Raw genomic sequence first — 27184 nt, forward strand, 5'->3', positions numbered from 1 at the left:
ATTAGGGAATGCACAAAGTTCCCTTATTCTTTCTCTAACATTTTCAGTGCGGAAGAAGAAATAGGAAAATGTAAGCTGCATCAGGGCAGGGATTTTTCTGTTTTGCTCCCTACTATGTTTCAGTGTTTAGAACATAGGCTGGCGCATATTAGCATTGAGTAAATATTTGTGAAATGAATAAATGGGGTCTCGGTGGCCTTGAGGGCACACGAAGTCTGTGTGCTGGGGCTCAGTTGCAAGGGAACATTTATTCCTTTGGCTGTTCCTTGTCATGCAGAGGCAATATCATGCCCCTTGGAAAGCAGCCCCTAGGTTTGTCCTGTTGTCCCAGTAGATGGTCGGTTTCTTGAATGTGGGACCGGTGGTTGGCATAGCTTGCCTTGTGGGTTTTTGTTCAGCCACAGTTGGCCAAAGAAAGCATTTGACACCTGTGTGTCATTGCAAAGTCATGGTTTCTAACCTTTGCCTGTTGTGGTTTCAGGCTAGTACTAAACAGGACCAGAGGACAGTTGAAGTTTACTCTCTATAATCAAGAGTGTTTTGCATGTTTTCTACCCAGCAAATTAAATTATTTGCCTGATGAGTATTATTTCATGATTCCCTTCCTAAAAGGATGAAGCATCTGGAAAATCTGAAGAGCCGTGTAATTGATGTCCATGTTTATTAGTGGACTAAGAGAAAACCATTTCCTCTTGCCTTACATTCTCAGACTTACAGGGTCACAGCTTCTGCTGTTAGCATATGGGGGGCTGCTCCCTCTGACCTGGAGCCAGCCTGGGTCTTTGGCCTAGACTCTCAGTGGGATGTGGGCCTGGGGTTCTCTGATTGCATGACCATGTGTCCCCTTTCCTAGCCAGGGTTCCTGCTTCCTGTTGCCCAAGTGCTCAAACTCCAGCTCGAGCTTGTCTTCCCAGGCATATGCTCTTTGTTCCTTTTTGCTTTATCTGATCGTCCTGCACTGACCCCTTGCCTGCCGGAGACTGCACCACTGCTGCCTTCTTTTTCAGTGGCCCCTCCGTTTGCTCTTTGGCTTACCCAGGTCTGAGGGCCTGCAAGACCTTCTTGGTAGAGCTCCCCCAGCCCCCTGACACGCAAATCCAAGCATATGGTCTTTTTCTAAAGCCTGTTTTTCAGAGGGTCTATGGATTTCAAGAAAACTCTCTCATTCAGAAGACGCAGTGTAAAAAAGGTTTATGAGATAATGAAAATTAGGTCAGGCATGGTGGCCCACACCTGTAACCCCAGCACTTTGGGAAGCCAAGATGGGAAGATCACTTGAAGCCAGGAGTTTGAGACCAGCCTGAGCAACATGGCGAAACCCCATCTCTAGGGGGGGAAAAAAAGAGAGAGAGAATGAAAATTAAAATTAAAAGTAATGTGTAAATGTAACGTAGTATTATAATAACTGATGCTCTCTCAAAGCTGTTGGTAGTAATTAAGTGAAGTCTAATGTAATTATTTTTGTCCCATCTTTCCATAGAATAGGGTTTTAAGCACTTTATATTTTAATCCTTTGTGAAAATCTAAAACATTGTGCAGTAGCACTTTATTTGACAACTTGAAGTCATGCTGGCATGCCAGTGACATGGACAAGTGAACTCTTTATCTTTTATCATATGGGAAAGTATAAACTTGGGACCAAAAAGAGTGCATAACTTTCCAATTTCCTTTAAAAGGATCTAAGATAATTATTTATTTTTGTGGAGCATTTGTTAATTCACCATTCACCCAGGAAATACTTAGAGTACTATGTGCCAGACACTGTTCTAAGTGCAGAGGCCAAGTAGTGATCAAAAGCAACCCAAATCCTCCCCATTCAGAGTTTACATTTAGATAGATAGGATAGAAATGTAAGCAGATGAACACAAAAGCCCTACTTCCCTGCCAGAATTTGCAGTCCCATTTTTGTTTATTACTGGGTGGGGTATCCATATTCTTCACAGAATGGTCCTGCTGAAATTGAACACATAGTTTTGTGAGTGTATACTCACGTCTGATTGTCATTGTGGGGGCAGGGAAGGCATGGACAGGAGAGTGAAGATCTTTAACCTTCCTCAGTTTCTTAAGGGAGTCTGTGGCCTCCCCCGCCCCCGTAAATTAAGAGCTTCTACCAAGTTGTGAACTCCATAAATACTGGCAAAAACTATGCATTTTCATTATATTTTTCTTATATTTATTTAAAAACATGATTTAAAAAAAAATTAGCAACAAGATCTTGCTCTGTCACCCAGGTTGGATGCAGTGGTGCAATCATAGCTCACTGCAACCTCAAATTCTTGAGTCAAGTGATCCTCCCACATCAGCCTTCCAAGTATCTGGGACTACAGGCATGCACCACCATGCCCAGCTAATTTTTTTAATTTATTCTTATTTTTTTGTAGAGATGGGGGTCTTGCTCTGTTACCCAGGCTGGTCTTGAACTCCTGGCCTCTGGTGATCCTCCTGCTTCAGCCTCCTAACATGCTGGGATTACAGGCATGAGCACAGAAAAACCAACATTGTATTGTTGAGCTTTTAAGGTATATAGGTGTAAAATATGACAGAAGTAGCGCAGTGGATGGGAAGACATTACATGGAACTATAGTAAGTCTTGACCTTGTCGGTAGGTTCTTGGAAATTCCAACTTTAAGCAAAACATCATTCAAATAATGTCATTTCATTCAGCGTCGTTTCATTACAGCATTGAGGAGACAAAATTATACTTTGTTTCAGTTAAAGTTGGAGTTTCCAAGAACCTATCAGTGAGTTAAGTGAGGACTTACTGTAGGGTCTTGCAAGCTTCTCCTGTTTTACATGAAGTAATTCAGTATTAACTCTAAATATATTATGCTCAATTTTGAATGCATATTATAATCTCTAGGGCAAATATGAGGGGAAAAATACAGTGATACATAGCTGAAAAAAAACAAAATGCTAAATAATATTTGATGGCACAAAAGAACGTAGGAAAGGGGGAGTAAAGAGTAAAAAACAGATAAGACAGACAGAAACCAAATAGCAAAATCCAACTATTCAAGCAAATACATTAAGTATGAATAATAGCTAAACACTCCAATCAAAAGGTAGAGATTGTCAGACTAATTTAAAAGAAAAAAATTGCTATATGCTATCTACGAGACACACTTTAAATACAAAGACACAAAAAAAGCCTGAAATTAAAAGGATGAAGATATATTATGGAGACAGTAAGCATAAGAAAGCTGAAATGGCTGTATTAAGATCAGACAAAGTAGACTTCTCTATGAGTATTATTAAAAACACAGCAGAATGCTTTGTTATGACGAAAGGGTCAGTTGTGTTTGTGTGCCTAATAACAGCGTCCACAAACAGGAACAGCTTCCAGATACATGAAGTTAAAATAGCTAATGGGAGCAATGAACAAATCAACAATCACAGTTGGATACTTTGAGACCGAAAAATAAAAATGTTTAATTTTTTACTTCATTCAAATCTCACAGCTCTAATTTGTATTATATTTTTAATATTTTGTTATGTTTATAACATTTTGCTATCTTCTGCTGAATCAGCGTAATGCTGATATACACCCTATTTTCTGTTTTATATCAGATCTTCAGAAAAGGGATTTCTACTTCCTTGCCTCCAATTCGTTACTGTTTTTTTTTTTTTTTATATTGACTTCATATATCTCTGTTCATTAAAAATATATATTTGTTACAGAGAATGCCACTCCCTACCCCCTACCGTGTCCCCCATCACCCCTCTACAGCAAAGGCTGCTTCTGTGATTCTGTAGTGACCGCAGACAGATGTGTGCACAAACGGCATAGACTATTATTTTGTTTTCTGAAATTTTGCAAGAAGATGAGCGCAACATGTGATACCTTTTATGTGTATTTTTCATTCCACTTTAAACACGTCAGTACACGCACATGGAGTTCATCTGGATGGCTGTATAGTACTGTGTTGTATGAATAACCCACTCTGCAGCTGTTCCCCTCTTGGGGATGATTTTTTTCTGCTTCCTCTCTCTCTCATGCAGGGCTGCAGTGGAATGAGCATACGGCAGCTCTACTTGGTGTTGCCACATTGCTCCCCAGAGGTGCCATAGCTTCACCTTCCCTCAGGACTGTGTGAGAGTTCTCAGTTCCCTCCATCCTTACCAAAACCTCACATCTGGAATCCCAGCACTTAGGGAGGCAGAGGCAGGAGGATCGCTTGAGCCCAGGAGTTCAAGACCTGCCTGGGCAACATGGCAACACCCCATTCTCCACAAAATGGAAAAAAAAGAGAGAGAGATAAAACTGGATGATAGAGGACCTTTACATTTTTGCCAGTTGTTGCTGTATTTAAGATTGCTCATTTTAGATTTCAGAGTCCTAAAAACAAGTGAGGATAAACATCTTTTCATGACTTTGTTAGCCATTTGAGTTTTCTTTTCTGAAATTACCTATTCTTTTTTTTTTTTTTTTTTTGAGATGGAGTCTTGCTCTGTCGCCCAGGCTGGAGTGCAGTGGCGCAATCTCGGCTCACTGCAAGCTCCGCCTCCCGGGTTCACGCCATTCTCCTGCCTCAGCCTCTCCGAGTAGCTGGGACTACAGGCGCCCGCCACCACGCCCGGCTAATTTTTTGTGTTTTTAGTAGAGACGGGGTTTCACCGTGTTAGCCAGGATGGTCTCGATCTCCTGACCTCGTGATCCGCCCGCCTTGGCCTCCCAAAGTGCTGGGATTACAAGCGTGAGCCACCGTGCCCGGCCTGAAATTACCTTTTCATATGCTTTTAAAACTGGGCTTTTTCTTACACATTTCTAGGGTTTCTTGATATGTTCTGAATGCTGCCTTGGTTGGCTGTATGAATTCTGAGTACTTTCTTCAGGCCTCTTACTTGTGTTTTCACTTCATTTATGGTAGCTTTTGGCATACTACAGCTTTTAAATTGTAAAGTAGACCAAATGTATGTTTTCTTTTCTAGTTTGTACCTTGTTTCTTATTTTAAAATATTTTGCCACCCCATTGCCAAAAAGGTATTCCTTCTGTATTTTGTGCAGAAAGATTTACAATTTTATGAATTCTATTTGAGTTCTTATTCCATTGCAAGTTTATGTTTGGTGTCAGGAAGGGGCCCTGTTCTGTCTCTTCCTTGTGTATAGCCCGTGTGCCCCTTCCCTCCCAATCTACCCATGTCTGCAGAATACCAGGTGCCCTTACACTGAGAATCCTATTTGTAGGCTCTTGTTCTCTTGGTCTATTTAAGTAACCCTAGATAAAGACCACACTGTTTTAGGTAGCCAAACTTTATAGTATGTCTTGAAATCTGATAGGATTTATGCTTCTTTAAAATTGCCTTGCCTTTTCTGGGTTTTTTGTTTCTTTGTCTTTTAACTCTTAATTGTGATATACAACACAAACTAACTGTCACAAAGCCGTGCAAATCACTATAAAGCAAATATACCCATAATCCACCATGCAGGTACAGACCATGCCTGGCCAGCCCCGCAGCCCATGGTGCCCCTCTTCCTTCCCACCCCTCTTCCTCCTTCCCACCTCCCTCCTGTGACCCCTTTCCCCTTCTTTCTCCCTCCCTTCTGTGACCCCTCCTAGCACACATAGTCATCACCTTTGCACTTTGCTGTCTCATTTTACTGCTTAGTGTGTGGTTTAGGTTCATTCATTCACAGAAGTGGAATCGTGTTTTCAGGCTTTGAGTCTGGCTGCTTTCTCCCAACATGGTGTTTTTAAAATGCAAACCTTAAATATTCGGCATGAATTTGAGGATTGGCATTTACATTCCAACAAAACACCCTGTTAAGATTTTATTTTGAATGATATTTAATTTACATATTAATTTGATGAAAATTGGTATCTTAACAGTTTTGCATCTTCCTATTCATGGAACTGGTATCTTTATTATCACTAGGGTTGGTTTTGAAAAAATATCCCTTATTACCTTTTTCTTTTTTTTCTGTCAAAGCCTTATATATATATATTTTTTTTTATTTATTCCCAATTATCTTACAGTTTTTGTTGCTGTTATTTGCTAACAGTTTATTTATTCTTTCTAAACAGTCTGTATTTTATCCCTGGTTGCTTTTAAGGATTTCTTTCTCTTGTTTCACCACAGTGTATCTAGATGTAAATTTCATTTTAGCATTCTTTTAGGGACTCTTGCACTTTCATCCTAAGGATTTATATTCTTTCTTTATTCTAGAAAACTCTCAGCTATTTATCTCTTTAAATATAATATCCTTTCCCCCATATTCCCTCTGTTGTCTTCTTCTGGAACCCCTATGCTGACAGCCCCATGAGATGCACATAATCTGCCTGTGCAGAGGCCTTGGCCTTCCCTAGCCAACTGGACCCTCCTTGGTTCATGCCCTACACAGCTTTTCCCTTCTCTCTGTGGAGGGGAGAAAGGGTACATGGAGCATGGGGAGGAACTGGGGTGCCTCTTACCCAAACTTAAGTAACCCTCTACTTCTCTCCTTCTTCCACAGGGCCTAGACCCTCTAGTCCAGGGGTATCTAGTCTTTTGACTCCTCTGTGACACATTGGAAGAAGAATTGTCTTGGGCCACACATAATATACACTAACACTGAAGACAGCTGATGAGCTTTAAAAAAATTGCAAAAAAATCTCATAACTTTTTTCTTTTTCTTTTTCTTCTTTTTTTTTTTTTTTTTTTTGAGACAGAGTCTCGCTGTGTCGCCCAGGCTGGAGTGCAGCGGCACAATCTCGACTCACTGTAACCTCCACCACCCAGGTTCAAGCGATTCTTGTGCTTCAGCCTCCTGAGTAGCTGGGACCACAGGTGTGTGCCACCATGCCCGGCTAATTTTTGTATTTTTAGTAGAGACGGGTTTTTACCATGTTGGCCAGGCTGGTCTCAAACTCCTGACCTCTTGTGATCCGCCCGCCTTGGCCTCCCAAAGTGCAGGGATGACAGGTGTGAGCTACTGCGCCCGACCTTGTAATGTTTTAAGAAAGTTTATGAATTTGTGTTGGACCACATTGAAAGCTGTCCTGGGCCACATGGGGCCCGCAGGCCTCAGGTTGAACAAGCTTGCTCTAGTCCCTGTGCTTGTCTGAGTCCCACAGGACTCTCTGCAGGCATTTGGACTTACACTGCTTACATGCAGAGTGGTTTATAATAACTTGATAAGCTTTCTATTTTGTTAGCGTGGTTTAGGATTGCAGTTTCTGGTTTCACCGACCTTGGAGTTTGTTTCTGTTTTCATTTTCTTTGTCTTGTACTGTTTTTGAGAGAAGGGGCACAGAAATTATTTGAAACCAGAAGTTGTCCACCATTCACTCTTCAGCCTATTACAGTCTGTCTTTGGTACCAAAACTGTTCTTGTAAACACCTTGTTTATCAAACACCTCCATTTGCAACATCCAGTGGCTAGTTCTGTCTTACTTACCAGCTGCATTAGATAAAGCTGACCATCCCTATCTTCAAACACTTCTTAGCTTCAGTGATACTAAACTCCTCTATTTCCCTTCTCTTCACTGGCAGCCCTGTCTCAGGTTTCCTTACTGGCGTTTCCTACTCTGTCTGTCCATAGAATATTCGTGCACTCCTGGGTTCAGCCCTTAGTCCTGTTCTCTCTTCTGCTGTGTCTCCTCCTCCCCCCCATTTTATCTCTTCTAGTCCTGTTACCCTAAATGTCATATATCATGTCCAGTGACTCTGAAATCCTTATCTTCACCTTTTCCTTGAGTTCTAGAATTACATAGCCACCTGCCTACTCAGTAGCCCCCCCAAGATATCTAATAGACACTCCCAAGCTCGGGCTGCACAGCATCTGCTGCTTTCTCTGCCCAAAATGTTATTTCCCCGGTTCATCAAGTCACGGGCACCCCATCATCCTTAAGATCTTTGCTGAAGTATCACTTTCTCTGAGGGCTCCCCTGATGTCCCCCGCCATCCCCAGAGTAGGTTCGTGCCCCAAGTCACTTTATTTCCTTCCCAGAACTTGCCAGAAATAGTTTTATGTGTTGACTTGATTACTGCCTGTTCTCCACATTGACTGCTATAAGCCCTGTGAGTGTGGGGCCTTGCTTATCTTGTTCTCTGCTGTATTCTAAGTTCCCAGAACAGTGCCTGGTGTGTAGCACAGTCTCAAAGAATTCTTGCCAATTCATCATTTAAATTTTATTATCAAACATTGAAGTATACTTTTCTCATATTAGAAAGTTGTCAAATATGTTCTAATTTGATCTTCTAATCCTAAGAATCAAATTCACATCAAGTTTTTTTTTTTTTTTTACAAAGGAATAGCCATAGTTATTTTTAGCTAGAAAATCATAGGAAGCCTTGAGACTTCCGAACCATACATTATAAATGACCTTCAAGATGAAGACAAGGTTGGTTTATAAATGGAACTAATATTGGTGAGGATTTTAAATGTCTAGAAAAATCAGTAGTTGAAAAACTGGTTATAACACTATGTAAATAAAAACCAAGATTTTAGATTGTGTTTATTCTCTGATAAATTGATCATGTGACTGGGTCAGCTGAGACATGGCAGTTGTTTTCTGCTGGTGTCTCTGTGATGGCCATCTGCCAACAAAGGTAACCACAGAGTCAGTACAGTGTGAAAGTGTTTCAATAATCAGATCTTTTACGGCTTTTTAAAAAATGAAGACAGTGTCTTGACAATCTTTTACTAGAACTTTGAATACTAAATGATTAGAATTTTGCTAGCTCTTCTAATTCAATAAAAAACAATTTTGTTTTACTGAGTAAATTCAATTTTGTGTTGATGTGTACTGCTTAGTGTTCTGCAGTGTAGTAGAGGATTTTGCTTATTGCCTAACACTGCTATGACTAAGAAAAATACCGTGTGCAGTGTCTGGAGGCTGCTGATTTTTGTGTCATGTACATTTTTTTAAATGATACTACATTTAAACATCACATTGGATGTTTTTCTTTTAGATGTCCGGTCTGTGCTACGACAGCAAAATGTTCCAGGTGCATCAGGTGCTCTGCATCCCCAGCTGGATGGCAAAATTCTTTTCTTGGACACTTGAACCCATCTTCTCTTCTTCAGAACCCACCAGCGAAGCCAGAATTGGGATGGGAGCCACGCTGGACATCCAGAGACAGCAGAGAATGGAGCTGCTGGACCGGCAGCTGATGTTCTCTCACTTTGCACAAGGGAGGCGACAGAGACAGCAGCAGGTAAAAGTGATAATAATCACTAAAACTTTAGAAATTCTCAGTGGCCCAAGCAAATCTTTCCTCTGTGATTGCATATGAGATAGAGACTACATTTTATTCCAGTGCCTTGCAAGTGGATTTTGACATTTCCGAAGAGATTGTAGGTCTCTGTTAGTGGCTATTTTTAGTTTTTTAAAAAGGTAAAAAATAAATTGCAGCTGAAAGATTGGTCAAACTGGACATTCTTGTTCCACCTATGTTAGATAAGCATGACTTCTTAGAGAAACACCAACCTAATTAACAAGATGTGCTATTTATCTGTTTTTATGATCTTGTAAAAGCCACAGTGTCTTCCTGTTAAAATGCTAATCATATGCTATGGAGTGAAGAACAAATGTAAAACTTCTTGATTTTCGTTTGTTGAAATGAAGAGGATATGAAGGTAAGAAGATTTTCAGTGGAACAACCAAGGAACAGATAAAAAAAAAAAATGCTGTGTTTTCTCAACCTTGCTATCAGTAATCAGAAACTATTGCACATTTGTCTATAAATTCTGCATCCAAACAATCTGATACTACACTTGTCTTCCATGGGCAGCGAGGGAAGGAGGGTTAGTGCACATCAGGCTAAAACCTCAGGCCTGATCTTTGTTGGACACTTCTGTGAGCCAGTCCACAGGGCTCCCCATTTTTCGCCTCCACCTTCTTTACCCCTGGGGTAGTTGTAAACCATACAATTACCTCTGCCATCTCTCTGTCTTCCACTAGCATTGGATGCAAGAAGTAGGTCTGCAGATCTCACCATGGTTTGGAGAAGTGAAATCAGGTTTGAGGTCCTTAGAGTCCCATTGGAGATGCAGGTCCCAGAGTTTATATCAGGGTGGGAGGAAGGGGGCACCTTATCAGGGGCAGAGCCTACAAGAGAAAGAGAGAAGCAGAAGTTGTTTCTTAAAGATGTGCTTGAATTTGAGTGACTCTGGAACATGCCATAAAGATGCCCATGATGTATTTAAAGCTGGAGGATGGACATCTCTGTCTTGGAGATGTGGAAGCTACATATATATGTAGGTGATGGAGTCACCTCAGTAGGGATGAGAGCTGAGAGCCGAAAGCAAAGAACTAATAAGTTCTGTAAGAGAAGAACTACATCCAAGATGAACACAGGCTACAGATGAAGCCTCGTATTTAGCAGGAGGTAAATCCTACAAGGAAACTGAGAGAAGAGCGAAAGGTATGAGAAATCAGAATGATCAAGGTCAGAAAAACTGAGTAGTGATTGAGTATAAAGGTAGAGGCACAGAGCTCATGAGGGAGAGAAAGAAGTAGGGGATGGTTCTGATGTTTCTGGCCTAGATAATCTTAGATAGATGACTGATAGTTCCATTTCACCAATATCAAAAGAGCAGATTTGGGGGAAATACGTTGTCTGAGATACCTTTGGAATCCTGGGAGGAGATTCTCCATTGGAGAGCTTTGAATTTGTCCTCATAAGCAAACCAGAGAAGTTGCATTTCTCAGATTGGCCTCCCCAGGAACATTTTTATACAAGGAGTTTATGAGAGAACACTGTCAGCATCAGTATCTATGGTGGCAGGCTGGCAAAGGCAGCAAGATGGGACAGAGGGAGCAGCTGCAGTTCCAGCAAAAGCCTCGCTGGTCTTACGGAGCACAGTGGAGCTGGGAGAGCCCTTCTGAGTTGTCCCAAAATGGGGACCAGTCCTGTTGGGTAAGTCCCATCCGTATGACCTCATTGAACCTTAATTACCTCCTTAAAGGCCCTACGTTTAAATACAGTCACATCGTAGGGTTAGGGCTTCAGTGTGTGAATTTGGCACAGGGGCAAGGGGTGGGACAATGTGTTCCATAACACCGCAGAGTGGAAAGGGCCCCGCATAGTCTCGGCGCTGAGTGACTGTTCTGCTTGCAGATGGTGGTTATCAGGTGCATGCAGTCTCTGTGGATGCCAGGTTGGATGCTCCATAGTGGCAGGAGATAGTTTGGCCTAGGTGAGGGGGACCCACACATTCCTCTGTGCCACCACCATGGCCATCCATTCGTGTGCCAGCGCTGGGTTATCTGGTGATGGAGCCACAGTCATTCTGCCCACCTTCCATTTGGTACCTTTTCTGTGGTGGATTCCCGTGGTGGGCACGACCTGCAAAACACTTGATGCTGTTCCTTTAGCTGGATCCTCCCCTTCCAGTCCCCTGACTGACCAACCAGGTGATCTGCCATGCCCAGCAGATCCACACATGTAATTGCCTCAGGCCACTTCTCTTTCCACACAGAGTTGATGACCAAATGTGCTGCCCAGGCTCTGCCCATAGGGGATTCCCCTGATCGCTGTCTTTCAAGATCGAGCCATCATGCAGCCGTTTCCTTCAGCGGCCACTCATGTCCTGAGCCAGCCTGTCCATTTGGCTGTTTTCCCCTCTGTCACTTGGTCATGAGGGGCCCACCAGCTATGGCAGTCGGTGTTAACTGGGAAGAGGCTGTGGTGCAGCAGAGGTGGCTGCCAGGGTGGTCTGGCATGCCTGCTTCTGCAGCTCACCCATGCCCTGCAGCCTCACCTATGCTGAGCCCAGATGCCCGTGTCCATCTGATGATGGGTTTCTGTCGGCCCACCTGGCTTGGTAACTTGGTGGGTCTCCACTGCTGACCACATGCTCACTTTGTGGCCTACAGACAGGCACTTTGTGGTACAGCAGCAGTTTATGCAGGTGGGATTCTTGGCTGTTTGCGCACGCCCTCGCTCCAGGACCCTACAGACCAACATTGTGGTTCTCCTTTCCTGCCTTGCCGTAAACTCCGCACGGTGTCTTTCCCCACCCCAGATACTTGGAACATCACAGGATCTGCCAGGTTGCACCCAGGCCTCAGGGAATGAGACAGACCCAAACCCCAGCCCTGCTGGAGCGTGCATTCCCACCAGGTGCCTGTGACATGGCACAGGCCTTTATGGCTGTCCACACTGCTGTCAGACTCCTCCACTTTCATAGGATGGTCTCACCAACAGGTCTGAAGTCCAGAGCAGGACACCAGCCCCGGGCTCTCGCCGGGCTTTTACGTTGAGTAGTCTGCTGGGCAGCACAGACCAGACTCTTGATTTTTTCCTAAGCTTCCTAAGTTCTCTTCTAGGGTCTGCACATGGATATACCCAAACCTGAGCCCTTAGCCTCCTGCTGAACTTCTTTACTCAGCTGTGTCTCAGTTTTATTCACATAAGTATGATAAATCACCACGTAGAGAACTCTTTTGTTAAACCACCGCTGGAAATTATCTGCCGTATTTGTGTGCATGCACGAGTACTGTACAGGGTGCAGTTGTATCGGAATGTAATACCAGGGGAAAAGTTTATTTTCATTTACTTTTCAACAAATAAGTACTTAGTGCTTATTATATGCTAGGCCTAGGGCTGGACATTGAGGACACAGGTGTAAGAAAGATAGCCCCCAGTCCTTTTTCTTATGGAGCTTAGGTCCTGTCTCTCTTGCAGAATTAGCATGTTTCACTCTTTATCAGTAAGAAGACCACCGCCATTGATTTTGCCAGTCCTATAGTAAGTACTCAGTATATGTTATTTCATTTATGCCCAGTGTCCGCCTAGAGAGTTGCAGGTATTCCCTCATGACCCCGGAGGCTCAGGGGAGTGCTTGCTTGTCCAGGGGCATGCAGCTGTTGATGGGGATCTGGGAGTGAGACCCAGCTGTGTCTGACTCTAAGGTCTCTGTTTCTGATCCCTAACTCATATACCTCCCAATATGAGAGCTCCTTGGTGATTTTTTTTTCCCCTTTTCACTTTGGCTGGCAGGAAACTCAGTGCCAGGCTTCAGGTTTAATTAGGGTTAAGTTAGAACTTTTGCTTCCGTCTTCTTCTTTATGTTTCAAATATATGTTTTTGTTGTTTGCTCCTGTATCTTTTATTGTAGGCAATCTCATACTGTGTATTTCATTTAAAATACAACTGTTATTTAGTTAAAAACTTGATTTTTAGATGCTTTTCATAGAATCTGAGTTTATTTAGTCAGAAAGTCATTTTTTTCAGTTACCAACTACTGTATGTTACACATGATCTGTCTGCAGTTTTTTGTTTCAGGTATTCCAAAATACTCAAGTCTTGATTCAGTCTTGTATTTCTTTAGATTTCTCTTGCCTGCTTATGCCAGAGTTCATCCTGCCATCTGGCAGGTGCTCGCTGCCACCCCCTGCCACGTGCTCCTCATGTGGCTCTGGGGGCACAGTTAGACTGCTTGGGAAGCTCTCTGACCAATACTGGTGGCTTCTCTGTGGGCACAAAATAAATGAAGAACATGTCCTTTCCCTCCGTGAGTTTGTGGCCAACTTCAGGGAGCTCACGCAGTTGTAGTTGAAATAGATGAACATCCAAGAAACGAGGAAATATTTACTGAAGCACCCATGCAGTGAAAATCTGAGGAGAGAGCCACTGGTGTGGACTGATGCTGCCAAAAAAGATTTCAAGAAGTAGAAGGACGGGTGGAATTTGGATGGGTGGAGAGGGTAAGGCACATCATTCCAGAGGAGAGGACCAGCAAGAGTGAGGCATGGAGGTGCTAATGAGACCTTAAAAAGGAGAGGCCTCCAGGAGCCCTGTGATTGACATGTGGGCAGATATATAGTGAGAAATGGGGAATGATATAGTAACTGATAATGAAGGGAGGTAGTTTAAGCCTGACAATAGATTTCAGCTTGGACATTGGCTGTGAAAAATTGTTTATTCAGTAACAAAGATAGGACAGTTATCTCAGAAAAATGTCATTTTATTGCACAGTGTAAGATGGACGGGGGAAAGGAGAAACCACAGAGGAGGAGACAGATACAAGGAGGTTTCTAAAGCCCAGCTCTCAGAGGAGTGCCTTGGCTGGGCTGATGCTGTACTCTGGATCGAGCTCTCCTTCCTCTGTTCACTCCCTAAATAGGTTGTTTCCCAAGACTCAGTTCTCTGCCTACTGAGCTTTTCATGTTAGACACCCAAGGGGACCCAACCAGCCCCTGTCCTCACCACTTTGTTGAGCTCATGGCTCCCGTGAGTCCCTCAAGATCTAGAGACTGGACCTCCCTCTCTCCTGGGGCTCCAGACCGAAATATCCTACTGCCTATAGTACATCCCCACTTCAGTGTCCCATCAGCTCTTGACAGGTACTGTTTCTTTTTTTTTTTTTTTTTTTGAGACAGAGTCTCACTCTGTTGCCCAGGCTGGAGTGCAGTGGCGTGATCTTGGCTCACTGCAACCTCTGTCTTCTGGCTTCAAGCAATTCTCCTGCCTCAGCCTCCCGAGTAGCTGGGATTACAGGTGCTCGCTACCACGTCCGGTAATTTTTGTATTTTTAGTAAAGACAGGGTTTCACTATGTTGGCCAGGCTGGTCTTGAATTCCTGACCTCATGATCCACTCACCTTGGCCTCCCAAAGTGCTGGGATTACAGGCGTGAGCCATTGCACACGGCCGACATGTACTGTTTCTTTGCTAAATTCGTTTCCCTTTCTCACTCCCTACCTAATGAAAAGCACCATCGTTTACCCGAAAGTCCAAACCTAGGGTTTCACCCCAGACATTTCCCACTTATGCATCCATGTCCTTCCTGCCTTCCCCAGCAGTTCAGCCTCAAAGAGTCTCCCTCCTTGATGTAAGTCTGTCATTCATCTCCAGTGCTGTAGTTCAGGCCACCAGCACCATTTGCCTGGATTTCTTCCCTCCCATCTCTGTCACCGACTGCCTGCCTCCTGAGCCTGCCCCACAGCCTCCACCAGTGATCTCTGTGAAAACACAAATCTGATTGTTTCACTCCAGCTATCATCCTTCAGGGCCTCTCCATAGCTTTCAGGGTGGTTCCAACACAAGGCTCCTGGCCTGCTCTGTGGCCACATCTCCTTTCTGCTGCCATGTGCAAGCCCTTAGGCCAGCCATGCCACACTGGGTTACTCACAGTTCACCGCTGCTCATATTGTTTCACGCAGTCTCACCCTTACATCTTCCCTTTCTTCTGCCCAGAATGAACTTCCCTGTACCAACCCCTTCGCCCCACCCCTCCCACATACACATCATTTTCACTTGCCTAGCTCTTATTTACTCGGCATCCCTGACAAATATTGCCTCCTCGGGGAAGCCTTCCCCAGCTTCCTGGGGGGCTTCCAGGGCTCTCTCTACCCCTGTAGCCACTGCTTGTCTCTCGTGGCACCGCTAACCCGATGTTGACTGCTGATTTACTGCCCTTTCTCCACCAGTGTGTCTCAGGGTGGAGCAGATTTGTTTTCTCCATATCTCCAGTATGTGAATAATGCCTGGCAGATGTTAGGAACTGTGGGAATTAATGAGCAAATATGAGCATAATAAATAGATACAGAAAGACTTTAGGCGAGCTGAACACAGATGAATAATCAGGGCTGGAAACATCTACAGAGGTTGGGCGCAGTGGTTCACGCCTGTAATCCCAGCACTTTGGGAAGCCCAGACAGGCAGATTACTTGAGCCCAGGAGTTTGAGACCAGCTTAGGCCACATAGTGAGACCCCATTTCTATTTAAAAAAAAAAAAAAAAAGATCTACAGATACTCTGAGAGAACAGTAGAAAGTAAGACCCATGTTTAGAGAGTGCAAAGAGGGAAAAGAAAAGAACCCCCAGGGACCAAGGAGAAAACCAGTTCAGTGGCCAGGGAGCCTGCAGAGTAGAATGTTTCAGGAAGAGTAGGTGTTTCAGGAACGGATTCAGATGTTACTACCCCCACCCCCGCCCCCCCCCCCAAAAAAAAAGCCAAGTGAAGATGACACTGGAAGAAGACCACTGGATTCAGCAGAATGAGTTCACTTTTGAAAGGGGTTTCAGTGGAGAGATGGGGATGAGAAGGGCTGCATGAGCTGGAAGTGGGGGAAGGTCAGTATCATTCTGTTCTGACCAGCTGGCCTCATTCTGGCACATCACTGTGGTCACGCTGGTACCCGTTCAGGTTACTTTCACTCTGTGGGAAAGTCAATATGAGCTTATGCTCCTGAAGCATTTTTAGTCCATTGTGTGGCATATTCCCATTCCACAGCTCTGACGAACAGTGACCAGGGTGATGGCTCTGTAGCTCTCACTTCAACTGGGACGTGAGACCTAGGTGCTGATGGGGGCAGGGTATAGTGGTTCCACGCTCATCATTAAGCACAGGCATGTGATAACATCATCCAGTGTGCTTTGACCTCATACAGATCTTTCTGGACATTTCCCGCCAGCACTGACTATCCAAAGGCCTTTGGAGGCTTGTCTCACGGGCCTGTGGCAGTGAAGATGGAGCGGGCTGCAGAGTGTTGGCTGCAGCCTGTGATGCCCACTTCTCATCTCCCTCCACATCCACAGCTGTCCCATTCTTTTGTAAACTCGTGTTGGGACACTATGCTGTACACACATAAGCTGCTCTCAGTAGTTCCTTGCCTGCTGACTCACTCCTGTCTCCCAGCAGAGCTGCCTTCTCCAAAGCAGGTGGCATTTCAGAGTCATTTTGCTACTTGCAGCTGTGATCATCTTTCCACTGCCAGGGCCATTACATACCTTTTCATGGGTTTGTGTTTTGTTCATCCCCAGTAGAATATGAGCTCTTGGAGGACGGGAGCTGTTGTACTTCTTTGTCTTTTGGCTCTAATGCAGTGTACTGCCCTGGGGGATTAAGTAAGACGCCGCCTGCACCTTCAAGAAGTTTGCAGCCAGCGAGGGGAAGACATGAGGCTGTACTAGGCACTAGGTTTCTATGGGAGTCTGTTCAAAGAGGAGAAAAAAGAACCCTGAGGCCTAAACAGTGGGTGTGGCCAGTTCTTCCTAAGGGATGCAGCGAGGGTAATCTTGAGGCCAGCACTGGGGCAGGTGTTTCAGTCACGGGGGACCTTATGAAAAAACGCACGAGGGCTCAAAGCAGCTGTGGGGACAGCAAGGAATTGCATTCGCCTGAGATTGAGGTTCCCATAAGAAAGAAGCAATGAAAGACATGGCTGGGAAGAGAGCAGAGGCCAGGACAGGGGTCTTCTATCAAACTAAGAATTGCTGTTGTGTTCGTCCTGCCAGAAGTGGTGGATCAGTGAGGCCTTTTAAACAGGAGAGTAAGTTAGATTTATTTTTAAGAAAGCTCACTTTAGTCATAATATGAATGTTGTTTGAAGGGATGACGCTAGGCTGGGCACAGTGGCTCATGCCTGTAATCTCAGCACTTTGGGAGGCCAAGGCAGGAGGATAGCATGAGCCTAGGAGTTTGAGACCAGCCTGGGCAACATAGTGAGACCTCTTCTGTACAAAAAAATTTTTTAAATCAGCTGGGCGTGGTGGCATGTGCCTGTAGTCCCAGCTACTCAGGAGGCTGAGATGGAACAATCACTTGATCCCTGGAGGTCAAGGTGCAATCACGGCTCAAAAAAAACAAAAGAAAAGGTGACACTAGAGGAAGAAGACCAGGTGGGAGACAGTGAAAATTCTGTGTGCTCAGGATATTGTTGGTGATGAGCTAGAGCGTGCTCAGCTCATCACAGTGAAGGACCAGGGCAGGCTTTGCAGAGCCTCCTTGTCTTCAGACCTCCAGATCAATTACTGGAGTCTCCTATAGTAACAATCATCCGAATGGTGCCTGTGCAACCTGAGTCTCCACAGCTTCACGGTGCATGTCTCCCTCCCTTTGCTTGCTGTAGCAAAGAAGCTCTGTGTGCTGCGATGAGAAAGATGTATCTGTTCTCTACCACTGGCCCCTGACACACAGCACCTAAAGCCCTTGGAATCTCCACAGTGAGCATAGGGTCCAGCCCTACAGGGCTTAGCGGGTGTTCTCCCCATGTGCGGAGATGAGATTGTAATAAATAAAGACACAAGACAAAGAGATAACGAGAAAACAGCTGGGCCCAGGGGACTACTGCCATCAAGACGCGGAGACCGGTAGTGGCCCGAACAGCTGGGCGTGCTGATATTTATTGCATACAAGACATGGGGGTCAGGTAAGGAGGGTGAATCTTCTAAGTGATTGACAAGGTGAAGCAAGTCACGTGATCATAGGACAGGGGGCCCTTCCCTCTTAGGTAGCCGAAGCAGAGAGAGAAGGCAGCATATGTCAGCGTTTTCTTCTATGCACTTATAAGAAAGATCAAAGACTAAGACTTTTACTATTTCTTCTACCGCTATCTACTACGAACTTCAAAGAGGAACCAGGAGTACAGGAGGAACATGAAAGTGGACAAGGAGCGTGACCGTTGAAGCACAGCACCACAGGGAGGGGTTTAGGCCCCCAGATGACTGCGGGCAGGCCTGGATAATATCCAGCCTCCCACAAGAAGCTGGTGGAGCAGTGTGTTCCCTGACTCCTCCAAGGAAAAGAGACTCCCTTTCACGGTCTGCTAAGTAATGGGTGTCTTCCCAGACACTGGCATTACCGCCTGATCAAGGAGCCCTCAAATGGCCTTTATGCGGGCGTGACAGAGGGCTCACCTCTTGCCTTCTAGGTCACTTTTCACAATGTCCCTTTAGCACCTGACCCTATGCCCGCTGGTTATTCTTAGGTTATATTAGTAATGCAACAAAGAGTAATATTGAAAGCTAATGATTCATAATGTTTATAATGATTGATAATGTCCATGATCATCTCTATATCTAATTTGTATTATGACTATCCTTCTTCTGTTTTCTTTATTATACTGAAACATTTTGTGCCTTCAGTTTCTTACCTCGGCACCTAGGTAATCCTTCGCCCACGGTGAGAAGTGTCTTTTCACATGGATGACTGATGTCCCGGCTCTCCTGGATAGCCTCAGATGGGGGCTGGTTACCAGGGGAACTAATAAGTGATTAGAGGGTTGAGACTTTCAGCCCCACCCCCAACCTCTGTGATTAGGGAGAGGGGTTGAGTTGATCACCAATGGCCAGTAATACAGTCAATTATATCTACATAATGAAGCTTCCATAAAACCCCCAAAGGACAGGGTCTAGAGAACTTCCAGATTGCTGAATATGTGCTGGAGCAGGGTGCAGGGGGTGCCAGAGAGGGGCAGCGGCCATGCCCCATGCCTTGCCCTGTGCATCTCTTCCTTCTGACTGTTCATCTGTATCCCTTGTAATATCCTTTCTAATAAATGGGTAGACGTCAGTGTTTCCCTGAGTTCTGTGAGCCATCCTGGCAAATTAACTGAACCCGGGGAGTGGACCACAGGAACTATCATTTATAGCACATTGGTTAGAACCGCAGGTTAGGGCTGGCGATTGCCATCTGAAGTAGGGGAGCAGTCTTGTGGGAGTGGGCCCTTATCCTGTGGGCTCTGATGTTATCTCCTGGGAGATAGTGTGGGGATTGAGTTAAATTATAGGACACCCTGCTGGTGTCCACTGGAGCACTGCTTGGGGTATGAAGCCCCCCCAGCACATCTGGTGTCAGAATATTGTGTTGAGTGGTGTGTGAGTGTAGAAAGGAAGAAAACAGTGTTGTTTTTCTTCAGAGCCATGCTCACAATAGAAAGCGGCGTAATATAATGAAAAGAACAAGAATGGGCAGTTAGGGACTCAATCCTGGGTTGACAGGGACATCTGTACACAATCTGTGGAATACTATTGTCATTGGGGATAAAAAAATTATACAAAATTACCTTAGGTACCAGAGGCTCTGTCAGATATTAGTTATTATCATAGTATTGGGCATCTGTTTTTGTGGCTCTCAGGAAGTTTGAGAGAGTCCTAATTTAGGAGCCAACCTTGATAGTTATTACTTGTAAAAGCTTGAAACCTCTAGAGCAACAGTCAGCAAGTGATGGCCTGTGGGCCAAACTACCTGTTTTTGTACAGTCTGAAGCTAGGAACAGGTTTTACATTTGAAATTGTTATATAAGTAACTACATAATATCCTTGATCTCTTGCCTCTTTGTCTTCCAAACCTAAAATGTTTCCTATCTGGCCCTTTACAGAAAAATATTTGCCAGCACCTGCTCTGGAAGTTACATAGCCAGCAGCTTTCAAAGTAACCTTTTACCTGGAAATGTGAATTCTCTCTTAGTTCTGTTCATCTATTATTTGTGGGAACCAGTCCTCTCTCTGTTGGCTGATGATGAGAATGCTGTTATATACCACAACACAAACTTGGGGATAAAACTTTCCATTAGGCATTTCTGTAAAATTTCCATCTATTTTAGAAGCAGAACTAAGGTGAAGCCCAGTATGGATGAATCCTGCTTGTTGGTACAAGCCAAGTGGGACATTTGGCAGCAAAGCCCTGGAGTCTTTGGTGCTCTTCTTTTAATTGCCTCCTCATCTCATTGGGCTGCCTGGTGTTAACTGGTTGATTATCACCTCTGTTTCGCCTGCAAGGAAAGAAGCTACTGACACACAGAGCAGCTCAACGATATTCACACGTGCTTTCAGTTATTTTCACAGCATTTGGTTAAAGTGAGTTTAGCTGCACACCCTCCCTTAGTAACATTTGCAGCTGTGAAAATTGTTTCTCCCTTTATCCTCCCCCAGCAACAGTCATTTGGTATCATCTGAGATGTGCATCAGGAGGCAGATCTGCCCTGTCAATCATGAGAGTTCCTATCATTAATCAAGTATTTTGAATTCAATAAGTTTTTTTAGTGTTTTAAAAGTATTTACTGGTCCTTGCTGTATTTTTTAGCAGCTGATAGAATTCACATACCATATAACTCACCCCCTCGAAGTGTACAGTTCAGTGGTTTTTAGTATTTTTTAGTTGCGCAAATGCCACGATTTGAGAACATTTTTCATCACCCCAAAAGAAACCGCGCCCCGTTAGCAGTTATTCCCATCCGCCCAGTCCTAGGCAGCCACTTATCTACTTTCTGTCTGTGTAGACTTGCTTATTCTGGACATTTTATAGAAATGGAAGCATATGTAGCTGATCTTTATGACTGGCTTCTTTAGCTGAGTTTCACGTTTCTGAGGTTGACGCATGTTGCAGCATGGTTGATTTTCCCTCTGTGGTTTAGATAGCAAGATCTGCCTAGTGGGGCTTTATGTGTGCAAGTGCCACCCCACCAAACCAGTTTCTGTCACTGCCCCTTCATCAGGCCAGCTTCCTTAGGAAGCTTCCTGTTGCCTCTTGGCCTCACCAGTGCTGCCATTTTCATTACCATCTATTCCGCAAAATACACTCAGTGCCAGGCTCTGGGGAGTCCCACAGTGACCAAGGCAGCACGATCCCTCCTCTCCCTGAGCTTAGAGTAGAAAGCGTCAGTTACAGTGAAATGTGATGGTCACTCTTCTGGGAGAAATGTGTAGTGCAGCCAGGAAGAGTCAAGAAATCGTGTCTGGAGGCAGCACTATCAGAAGCTCTACCTCCGTCTCCACCCCTGTGTCAGGTGTAGGGGCGGTGTATGTGTGTTGCAAAGGAGTCCACCAGGAATCCAAAGGGAGTGAATTCTCATGTGTCCCGAGCATCCTCAGAGACAGCAAGCTGGCACGTGGCACCCTCCTCAGCACTTTTCCTTTTTGGCTATGCTCTTTCACTTTTTGGTGCAATTTGATTTGAAAACGATTCTTTTCAAGTTGCTATGCTTCCTTGTCAACAAAGCAATCTAATCAGTTAGAGCTAGTTCTTTTATGACTTTCTTCTTTCAAGAGTTTATATAGCATCAGATGTGGAATAAGTTACTAGTGCTTAGTTGATAAAAATCTGCAAATTAAATGAAAATTACATGCAAGAACTCTATTTTCAGTGAAGTTACAGCTATGCTGTTTATCTCAATCTGTACCTCCTTGCAGAAGCTACTGCTACGTTTCCAGTGCTTTTGTAGTTGATCATACTTATCTTTTTGACAAAATTCAGAACAGAAAGATAGGATCAATCTAAAGTGTGATCCTTTTCCAAGACTGACTCATTAAGTGACCTTGAGAAAATCATTTCTATTTTCCATTCTGCCTTGGTGTCTTCATGAGAAAGAAGAGCGAGGTACAGTCTCATGATACTTCAGAAAACAAGCAAATGATGATGATGTACTTGGCATTTTGAAGATGTAAAAGTTATCAGCAATCCTAATTCTTTTCCTGGGTTTTCCTTTTGTCACTTATTAATCAGTTTTTGAAAGGATGAATGAATTTAGAGATGTACTGTGGAGCAGTATCATGTTAAACCAGGGGTATGTTAGAAAAATCATCCTCATAATCATTCTGGGAAGTTTTTCCTCCCCCAAAAAAGCCATCCTGATGGGTTTTCAAAATCAGAAAAAAGCTCTTAATGAGGAACAGACCACTGGAGTACCCATGAGCATCTCAGGAAGACTGAGGCCCTTGAGAGGCCTTGATTTCGTGCAACCCCCAAGGATTCAGAGCCAGCAGCCCAGTGCTGTGGTTGACAGACGTGGTTTTGTGGAGAAAGCAGCCAGAGGCCAGGAATTTTCAGAGTCGTGAGTCACGATCTCCCACCCAAGATTAGAGCACAGATTAGCCATACTGAGATTTGGTAAAATCATTCTGTCTAAGCAATGGAGATGTGTGCACACGCGCAGTGCCTGTTCAAAGGGGATGCAGGCAGATCGTGGGTTTAGGATGGGGGAGGCCGCCGCACCCCCCTTCACTCCTCTTCATCTGCCCCCTCATGTGGACACTGTCCACAGCTGTGGCTCTCAGGACAGTTGCCCAAGGAGCTCATATCTTATTGGAGATAGGGGGTCGTACAGGTAACATTCATGAGCAGTGTGAGGAGGGTGACATGGGGGTGTCAACCCAGCATCTGTCCAGGAGCTCCTCCTGCAGCGGCTCTGGCAGGTGGCCTGAGGCTCCTTTTTGAGAGAGAACCGTTTGGCCTTCCAGATGTTCTTTAATATAATGATTGGGAAGAGACAGCTCATAACTAGCTTAAGGCTATCTAGTCCAGCTTTCCATTTTACAGCTGGGGAAACCCAGACTCAGTGTTTTATTCTCTGTTCACTTGGCGGCTTGGCTGAGTTCTGTGGAAGTTCAGCAGAGCAGGGGAACAAGAGGGTTTGGGTTGCTGAGAAAGGAGCCACTTACAGATGGGAAACAGGAGTTGGGCCCTATGCAAATGGAAGGGACCAGGGAGGGCACTTTAGGTGGCAGGGACAGTTTGAGCCGACATAGTAATTTAGGATGTAATTTAGAGAAGTAATTTAGGATGGGGCTGGTTTGGGCAGACCTGCAAAACAGGACAGACTCAGACAGGATGCCCGAGGGTTTTTGGTTGAGGCAGTATCATTGTGAAAGGGCTTCTCGTGCACACTCACTGACCGTGGCATGTAGATTGGATTGGGGAAATCTTATTGGCAGTCATGTCATCCAAGAAGTTGTTGGCATAATCTCGGAGTGCAACAGCAAGGACCTAAACGGGCAGATCCCCTCCCAGGGGAAAATCAGTAGTCCTTGAGTGTTGGCTGGGTTTGATGGACAGAGGAGAGCTGAGTCCAGACATGATCTGGGAAGTGGACATCCGCCTGCCATGGTGAAGGCAGATAGGCAAGTGCAGGAATGAGACTCAGGCGGTCACTGAAGACATGAAATGGATGAACTCTCCGTGGAGGAAATGTAAGAGTAATCTTACATTAGAGTAATCAAGGAGGAAACCTTGAGTAATCCCCAGTCTCATTTTTAATTAGGAGTTTCACCTCTGTTTCTGTCAAAACATTTACTGTAGCAAGTACCAAAACTAATTTTAATTTTGACTTTTACTTTATAATTTGTGTGTAGAGCCAACCCTGGGAAGGAAAAAGTGACCCCAAATTTGGCAGACAAAAGAATGAAGGAAGGGAAAACAGAAGAGACGATGCAGAAATGGGTAATCCACACTCTGAGAGATGCACTTCCATTCTTAAGTCTTCAAGGCCGCTGTCTCAGTCCTCGCTGTGTGGCCCTTACCGTCACCAGCATTCAGTGCTTAAGAGGCATGTCACTCAGTCGAGGGAGTGAGGAAGCTGCAAGACAAGGCCTTGGCATGCTGTTCCTGTGCTGATGTCCCTGACCTGCAGCTGGGCTGTGGGCTGTGGAAGCCTGTGGTCCCTCCACGCCACGCTCGCACCACCACCTCCTTCTCACAGAGCAGCCTTAGCGTTCTCATTCTCTACCAAAACCAAAACACAGGAAAAGGTTGGGACACCTCTGGTCCTGACGGTCCCTGGAGGAAAAATTCCCCATGAGGAGTGATGGGTCAGTCACGTTTTCAAAACAAACGAGAGCCAGGGCACCGGCCTGTGGCTCAGCCCGCAGTGTGCTTGGTGCCACACGCCCCCCCACAGCTGCCCGGAGTCTCGCCCCGCTCTGTGCAGGGGGCCTGGAGGGCAGCAGCGGCACAGACCCACTGGACGCCCTGGTGCATGGCTGAGCCATCTGTGTCCCGTGGCTCTCTCCAGAGTCACTTCCCCTCACCTCAAGGGCCTCCCCAGATGGAACTGGCTGGGAGCCGTGCTTTGTTGAAACAAAGGGAAAACCTGTCTCTCTTGGGTTTGCAGCTGCTGTTGAAAGCAATTGAACCTGTTTGTAAAATTGTACCTATGTCACAGTAAGATCAGCTGTGCTAGGTATGTCAGGCCTCTGAAAAGAAATGTCATTACAGTAAACAAGACTTGGGACACATGTCTGTCATATTGTACACAGTAGAAGCATCCCTTGCAGGGGCTGTTGGGTTGCATCCTAAGCTGTGCTGGAGCTTCCCGATGTCCTCTGTAGATGTCTTTGCACCTTCTGTCCTCACTGCCATCCCCAGTCAGTCCCTGGAACACCAAGCTGTAGCCCTGACCCTTTTAGCCCCTGCATGGAATGCACAGGCAAGGCCTGTGGCCTTTGGGACTCCAGCTGACTAGAGCAAGACAGAGGAAGAAGAGACGGGGCAGAGGGCAGCCAATGGTTGGAAACTTCTGTCCCCTAAGCCAAAAGGTTCTCAAAACTGAGCAACAGGATGTATTGTGTCTCTTGATCATATTGCCATGGAAACTGCCTTCTGTTCTGCCTAGAAGAAATAGTACTGTTTGAAGTATCTCATCCATCAACACTGGTCACTGCGAGAAACCACAAAGGAAAAGTGAAACCGAGAGCTGCAAAACTAGCCTGGGACTTTGTTCAAGTGATCATCTCCTTTCCCTCTAGTTTATTATTTTTTCCAATACCTACTGAGACTACTGCGAAGCAGCACAGATACAATACACTGTTTGTATAGCATGACACAAAGGTGATGGGTGGCACTTCACATGACAGGGTTAGATTCAGTCTTCTGAGTTATCTAAGGTTCATATTTTTAAGACTTTACCAAGGAACCAAGGTTTTCAAATACGCAGCATGGTTTCTTCTGGGCCTTGCGTTGCCCCATCTCTTATCCAAGCAGTGAATGTGTTGCCAGTTTATGTGTGTGGTGCTGGTGGTGGGCTTTGTTTGGTTTTTCCCTGGTTTTGCCACAAAGCTTTTGCTGAGGACAGCAGCCTCTGTGGTGTCTTTTCTGTCTGTATTGTGCTCACTCTTGTAGTCATGCACCACATAACAATATGTTTTGGTCAACGACAGATCGCATGTATGACAGTGGTCCCATAAGATTATGATGCCATATTTTTGCTATGTCTTTTCTATGTTTAGATACACAGCTACCATTGTGTTACAGCTGCCTCCAGTATTCAGCACAGTGACTTGCTGTACAGGTTTGTAGCCTGGTCGCCATAGGCTATACCAAGCAGCCTTGGTGTGTAGTAGGCGATCCCATCTAGGTTTCTGTAAGTACACAGCAACAAAGTCACCCAACAGCACATTTCTCAGAATGAAGCCCTGTTGTTAAGCGACACGTGACTACAGTTCTAAGTCTAACAAGATGCCTCTTGTTCAGTCCTGAAGTGCTTCTTGTTTAGTTTTAATGTACGTTTGTTTTGTTATCTCAGCCAAACTCTTTTCAGGGCCATAGGAAATTAGTCATTTCTCTGTGTCACAGCCTCCTTATCTGGCCCCAGGACAGTGCACCGCGCATAGAAGGCAAATGAGTGAAACTAAGTGTAAGCATATTCATACTTACACCAAAAGCTGCAGCTTCCACAGAGCACAGGGAATTGCAAATAACTGTCTTCTATGAGGAGCTGCCATTTGTGGTTTCACCAGTTTCCCAGCATTGCTTCTTTGTAACTCCTGGTTCTTGTGTTAGAAGAGGATGCTATGTCCATGAAGAATGTAGATATCAAGCATGTCCTTTGGGAGCCTCCTTGTTTTAACCCCTCTCACCCCTTCCACCCCACCTTCATTAGTAACCTACCACCTGGGTCTTCATATCCCAACTAACTACAGTCTTGGCGAAGAAAACCCCATACACCTTAACTCAGCAATATACCTCACTATGTCTTTGTCCATTCGGTTATCCATTTTGTGACTGTTTCTTGAGTACTTGCTTATGCCAGGTTGTACAGGGGGCCAGGTCTACAAACAGGACAAGATGGAGAATCAACAGCCCCCATGGAGCTAATAGGCTGTTGTGAGATTCAGGTTAGCCTGCAAGTGAAATGGGATGTGCTGACAGCTGTCCTGGGGAAGGGACGGTGAGGCATGAGAGCACGCAGAGGAGTACGGAGTGGTGAGAGCAGGCTCCCCAGTGGGAGTAGAGAATGTGTGGGCAGGGTGGTGAGAAAGTGACTCCAGTGGCAGACAGGAGTCTGGTAAGCCCAGGTAAGAAATTTCCATCAGATTCTGAAAGCAACAGGGATGCATTGAGTAGCATCAAAGGGGAGGATGTCTGTAGTCATCCGAAAAGGCCCTTAATGTACTCTCCCTTTCTTTTCTAACTATGTATCTATGTGGCTGGATTTGCTTCATGTACTTCAAAAGCCAGAGTAACATAGAACAGAATTGAATGCAGAAGCAGATGGGAGAATCCAGCAACCTTCTAGTAAGTCAGACATTAAAGAGATTTGCAAAAATGGAAAACAGTGCCACTCTTCTCAGTAATTCTGTTTGGGAAAACATGGTTATTTTTTATTTCAAAAATCTATATTTATGTTAGCAAGTAATAGGCTTGTGATTGTTAATGAGTTATTAAATATTTTTAAATTAATAAAAGGGCAATGAGGAGCCAGCGAAGGGTTTCTATGTAGAGGAGGGGCTTGACGAGATTTGTATCTTAGGAACTAACT

General features: G+C 44.8%; 1 protein-coding gene across 2 annotated transcripts in view; it reads left to right on the forward strand.

Moving 5' to 3' along the window:
- Positions 1–27184, forward strand: part of UBAC2 (UBA domain containing 2) — a 190170-nt gene that overhangs the window by 128310 nt on the left and 34676 nt on the right. For both annotated transcript variants that reach the window (XR_009213314.1, XM_032151181.3), the window contains exon 7: positions 8893–9138. Coding sequence is in view for 1 of the 2 variants with exons in the window: in XM_032151181.3 (XP_032007072.1) it covers positions 8893–9138 (246 nt within the window). In the remaining variant the exon portion in view is untranslated. The remainder of the gene's footprint in view (positions 1–8892; positions 9139–27184) is intronic.

Source organism: Hylobates moloch, unplaced genomic scaffold (assembly GCF_009828535.3).
Source record: "Hylobates moloch isolate HMO894 unplaced genomic scaffold, HMol_V3 SCAFFOLD_4, whole genome shotgun sequence".
Taxonomy (NCBI): Eukaryota; Metazoa; Chordata; class Mammalia; order Primates; family Hylobatidae; genus Hylobates; species Hylobates moloch.